Source organism: Myotis nattereri (genome assembly GCF_964212035.1).
Source record: "Myotis nattereri genome assembly, chromosome: 2".
Lineage (NCBI taxonomy): Eukaryota > Metazoa > Chordata > Mammalia > Chiroptera > Vespertilionidae > Myotis > Myotis nattereri.
Window position 1 is genome coordinate 170124799 of NC_138076.1, and position 6000 is coordinate 170130798.

Below are 6000 nucleotides of genomic sequence, written 5' to 3' on the forward strand. Positions count from 1 at the left end.
ATAGAGAGATTTCATAGAAATTTTCAGGACCTGAGTAGCTTTAAATTATTATACAGCTATTAGTAGTGACAATCAAGTACTAGGGAAAATACGTTAGCCAACAGCTTTAACACAGCCCTGCATTACAAAACTAGAGGCAGAGGTTAAATTTATAATCTTCATTTCACCAGAGTCTCCTCTCCCACAGTTGGAAATTACAGTTATTTCATAAAAGGCTGTACACTATCAGCCTACTTCTGATAACCTTTTGAAAGGCTTATGTTACAATGACATCAACTTTCCACTGGTATGGCAAACATTTTTTCTTGATATAAAACCACTGCAACCCACTTTAAATGTATGTAATAACCAAAAATTGCTGAGACATATTTAAGTGATATTTGGTGCCTGACATAAATTATGTTGAATTGACCCCTACACACACTTAAGTATTCATATCAGTAGCCTATAGAGCAGTGGTTCTTAACCTTGGCTGCACATTAGAATCACCTGGGAATCTTTTTAAAATCCTGATTTCTGGGCCTCATCCTCCAGAAATTCTGTTACTAATGCTGTGGCCTCACCCCATAACAAACAAACAGAATTTCAGGAGGATGAGGCCCAGAAATCAGATTTTTAAAAGATTCCCAGGTGATTCTAATGTGCAGCCAACGTTGAGAACCACTGCTATAGAGGGAAGGATGAAGCAGAGGCAAAGATACTTAATTTTTCTTAAATTTATCTACCCTGTTTGACTTGATAGAACTAGCATAGATTACACCTGTAATCTATAATAAAAGCATAATATGCTAATTAAACCAGGTGTCCTTCTGGACGACCTTCCGGATGAAGCCAGGACTGCGAGGGAAGCCCACGTCCTAGGTGCCAGAGGGAAGCCAGTGCCAGAAACTGGGAGGAGGAAGGCCTACTCTTGCACGAATTCTGTGCATCAGGCCTCTAGTTATAAATAAAAAGATGAATTTTATGATGCTTCATCATGCAAGCACGGACTAAACCAAGTTAGCTTTCTTTCTAAACTGAGATGTACCAATGGCACAGAAGGACAAACAAAGCTCAGAGTGTCCTTTTTATTTTCATTTCCATTTGGGTTTTTACCATTATTTATTCACCATACTCAATATAAACAGTTACACTTCACCATAATAAACAAGAGTATTTTCCAATGCAACAGACTGCTAATTTTATAACTTTCTAAAGTTTGCTCCTATGAATATTTTTATGAATCATCATTTACTACTAAAGCCTGCCAATAGCATTATATCTAACAGCTGGAGTCACCAGAGGGAAAGTGCATTAATCTACGCAGGTCTTGCAAATCAGAAAACCTGGGTTTGAACTTGAACTACTTGTGGGAGAAGCAGGCGGATCAACCTGTGAGCTTCAGTTTTCTCTCCTATACAAAAGGAAAACACTACTTGCTCCCTCTATAAGGATGGATACCTAATAAATTGTTCTCAACTGAATGACAAGTAAAGCTGAACCATGGAGTAAAATCCCCTCTATTCACTTTGTCTCTAATCAACAAGTTATCACTTTCTATGAATTTTTAAATGAGCAGTGATTATAATAGACTAGAGGCCCGGTGCACAAAAATTTGTGCACTCGGGGGGGAAGGGGGGATCCCTCAGCCCGGCCTGTGCCCTCTTGCAGTCTGGGACCCCTTGGGAGATAACGACCTGCTGGCTTAGGCCTGCTCCCGGGTGGCAGAGGGCAGGCCCAATCCCTAAGTGCAGCCCCTGGTTGGGCTCAGAGCAGGGCTGATTGGGGAGTTGGGGCGCCGCCCCATCATGCACAGAGCAGGGCGGATTGGGAGGTTGCGATGCCACCCTCAGTCACGTTCAGGGTAGGGCCGATTGGGGGGTTGGGGCACCGCCCCTTGTCACACTCAAGGCAGGGTTGATAGGGAGGTTGCGGTGCCACCCCCTGTCACGCACAGAGCAGGGCCAATCAGGGGTTGGGGCGCTGCCCCCTGTCCCTCACAGAGCAGGGCCCATCAGGGGGGTTGGAGCTCCGTACCCTGTCACGCACAGAGCAGGGTCAATCAGGGGGTTGGAGAGCTCCCCAATGTCACTCAAAGAGTAGGGCCGATAGGGGAGTTGGGGCACCGCCCCCGTCACACACAGAGCATGGCGGATCAGGGAGTTGAGGCACCGCCCTCTATCACCCACAGAGCAGGGCCAATCAGGGGGTTGGGGTGCCGCCACTGTCACACTCAGGGCAGGGCCGATGGGGAGGTTATGGCTCTACCCCGTCACACACAGAGCAGGGCCCGTGGGGGGGTGGGGGGGCTTGGGGCGCCGCACCCTGTCACACACACAGAGCAGGGCCGATCAGGGGGTTGGGGAGCTCCCCCCTATCAGGCACACAGCAGGGCTGATCAGGGGGTTGGGGCGCCTTCCCCTGTCACAAACAGAGCAGGGCGGATAGGGAGGTTGTGTCCCCGCCCCCTGTAACACACAGAGCCGCAGGGCGATCAGGAGGTTGGGGAGCTCCCCCCTATCAGGCACAGAGCAGGGCCAATCACAGGGCTGGGGCACCGCCCCGTCACACACAGAGCAGGGCCCGTGGGGGGGGGGGGGGATTAGGGCGCGGCACCCTGTCACACACAGAGCAGGGCCGATCAGGGGGTTGGGGCGCCACACCCTGTCACACACAGAGCCACAGGGTGATCAGGGGGTTGGGGAGCTCCCCCCTATCAGGCAAGAGCAGGGCTGATCAGGGGGTTTGGGTGCTGCCCCCTGTCACGCTGATCCCGATGCCAGGAGGCCTCGCAGCTCCGCTGATCCTGGTGCTGGAAGGCATATTACCCTTTTACTATATAGGATAGAGGCCTGGTGCATGGGTGAGGGCCGGCTGGTTTGCCCTGAAGGATGTCCTGGATCAGAGTGGGGGTCCCCACTGGGGTGCCTGGCCAGCCTGAATGAGGGGATGATGGCTGTTTGCAGCTGGTCACACACCCTTCAGGGTGGGGGTCCCCACTGGGGTGCCTGGCCAGCCTGGGTGAGGGGCTGAGGGCTGTTTTCAGGCTGGCGGGTGACTGAAGCTCCCAACTGCTCCTTTTTTTCTTTTTAATTCTGGGCCAGCTTTAGCTCTGACTCCAGCTCTGAGGCCTCTACTGCTGAAAGCAGGTATCTGGTTGGTTTGTGTTCTATATTCGAAACACTGTATCAACTCCAGCTCTGAGATCCCGGCTCGCTGAAAGCAGGTTTCTGGGGTTTTGTTTAGCTTCTATATTTGTAACTATGTTTCAAACTGTAAGCTCAGAGGCCGGCAAGGCAGGCGGGGACGTTGGAGTCCTCCGTCACTGAAGCAAGCAAGCCTCATGTTAGTTTCAAGCTGCCTGGCTGCCTGCCGCCATCTTGGCTGGCAGTTAATTTGCATATCACCCTGATTAGCCAATGGGAAGGGTAGCAGACGTATGCTAATTTCCATGTTTCTCTTTTATTAGATAGGATGATTCATAAAAACAACTTAACTGTCTGGCTACAGATGAATGGAGATATGGTGTGTGTGATATATAAAGTAACAGTATTCAGCCATGAGAGAGAAGGAAATCTTGCCATTTGTGACACCATGGATGGAACCTGAAGGCATTTCGCTAAGTGAAATAAATAACACATAGAAATACAAATACTGCACTTATATTGAAATCTAAAAGAGCTAAACTCATAGAAACAGAATGGGGGGTGGAGATGTTGTTCAAACTTATAGTTATGAGTACGTTCTGGGGATCTAATGCACAGCATAGTGATTATAGTTCATAACACTGTGTCATACACTTTAAAGATGCTAAAAGAGATTTTAAATGTTCTCGGCAAAAAAAAAAAAAAAGGAGAAATGGTAATTATGTTACGTGATGGAGGTGTTAGCTAAGTAAGGCTTGGGTAGTAATCGTTTTGCAATATATGAGAATCAAACCAACACACTGTACATTTTAAACTTATACATTGTCACATGTCAACGATATCGCAATAGAAATAAAAAAATAATTAAATACATTAGCGGTGCCTAGGCTGTGAAAGGAAGAAAAACCACATCTAACTCCTAAGATTAAGTTACTTTCTAAAGTTATTAGAGAAGACGAGGACTGTAAGACATGAACAGAAACTGTTATGTTTAGAGTGATCTGCATCCAGGAAACCGAGGCGGAGCCTGTGGCGCCGACCAGCAAGGTAATTTAATTGCCAGTCTTCGGGAGGGACCCACAGTCTCCATCATTCTGAGTGTTCTCTTCAGAGACCTGATTTTCTCCCTACCCCTTCCAATTGCTCCATCCCTTCCCCGCTTTCTCCTACCCTTTTGTTAGCTTATAAACAGCTCTCCCTCCACCCCTTTTATAACTTTGTGCATTTTTAACTCTAATTAGGAACGGGCTTGCCCCGCCCCCCAGGCTCCAGAGGCCTTCTGGACTCGTAGGAAATTCCTGCGGTCCACCTACCTAAGGGCTTCCACCTCTGATTACCACCTCGCGGGCTCTGCTGATGAAAGGAGGCTGCGGGTCCGCGGCCACAAATCAGTTCCCCGGCCGCTCCACCGGCCCCAATCCTGCCCCCCAGAGCCCTGCATTCGCCTTAACCCAAAGAGGATTCAGGCGGTCACATCCCAGTCCTGCCAGCCCGAACCCACTCCACCTACCCCACCGACAGGCTCGCCGCCAGCGCCGGCTTTGGAGAACACCAGCGCTGGTTCAAGGCGGAGGAAATGACCCAAAAGTTGTTGTTTCTGAGTCAAGACTTCCGCAAGCAGCGGCGTCCCCCTGCCTCGCGTGACTGTTCCAGGGCTGCGTCCCTTCCCGTCCAGCGTCTGTTCTCGGGGCCCCTGCTTGCCCCGCGCCTCCCTGGCCTTCCCGAGGACGTCGGCCTCCGCCAGCGCAGCCCGCAGGCGACCCCGGTCGGCGGCCCGAGGCGTCCGCATTGCGGCCCCCGGGACGCCGGCTCGGGCTTCCTACTCCCGGCCCCGGGCGCCCGCCCGCCCGCGCTCCTCGGAGCGGTCGAGGGTCCCCGCAGACCTCCCCGCGGCGGGCGCAGCGCCCACGCGCGGTCCCCAACTTCCTCCGCGTGGGCTCGGGCTTTCGGGCGGGGACGCGGGGCCCCGCGCCGGCGCCCCATGGGAACCCCTTGCTCACCGATATCTCCATCCTCGTCGTCGTCCTCATCCAGCTCCAGGTCTAACAGAACGTCCCTGGTCATCATTGCGCCCCCGAAGGCGGCTCCGAACTTGGCGCGAAGTTGGGGCTCCCGGGTCCCGGAACAACGCAGCTGTAGCGGGCCGGGAGCCCGAGTGGGGACCGCGGGGCGGGTCTGGCTCCCGGCTCCGGGGACGCTGCGCCCTGCCCAGCCCGCGCTCCGGGAAGCCGATCCGGCCGCCGACCCGAACCCAGCGCCCAAGGCTACCCCTCGCCACTGAGCATGCCCAGTGCGCGGCGAGGCTGCTGCGGAATGATCGCCTTCCCCCGCTTATTAGGCGCCCGGGAGGAAGTCGGGAGGCAGAGGGAGAGTCCGGAGGCAGAGGGTGTAGTCGGCGCTCGCCTTCTGCACGCTAGTGACCTGGTGGAAGGGCGAGGCGGGAGCACGCGCGGGGGGGAGTGCACGGCTCTGCAACGCTGCCCCCGGGCGCGGCAGCTTTCTGTTCTAAGGTCATAGGTACATACAGGCGCGGGGCTTGCTTTCTTTGATCACTGTTACCGCAGAGGGGAAAACGCCGCCGCAGCTCGCGGGAGGAACCTTGAAGGCGAGCCCGTTTGAATGGTGCTTAAAGGCGACGTGGAGCCAGGGAGGATCTTCAAGGATCCGTGTCTCTGGCTCTAAAGGGGAAACGAATCTTCTGTAGGGAAAGTGGGGAGGGAGATGACAGAGGAAAAGGCAAAGCTCGTAGATGGTAGATGATACGCAACACGAGAAGAAAAAAAAAAAAGAGCGAGATTTAAAGAAGCATATTCACAAAAGGGTTTCCGCCCAAAGTGAGGTTAGGAAGGGAGAGAAGCGCCCCCTAGCCCCGCCC

The 6000-nt window shown here is 52.9% G+C and overlaps 1 protein-coding gene across 1 annotated transcript in view; it reads right to left on the reverse strand.

Annotated features, from left to right (window-relative positions):
- The window catches only part of ANO6 (anoctamin 6), a 189089-nt gene extending 183290 nt beyond the window's left edge, over positions 1-5799 (reverse strand). Inside the window, exon 1 of the mRNA XM_081082698.1 lies at positions 5126-5799. Within this exon, the coding sequence (XP_080938824.1) occupies positions 5126-5192 (67 nt within the window). The 5' untranslated portion in view covers positions 5193-5799. The remainder of the gene's footprint in view (positions 1-5125) is intronic.
- Positions 5800-6000: the final 201 nt, after the last annotated feature.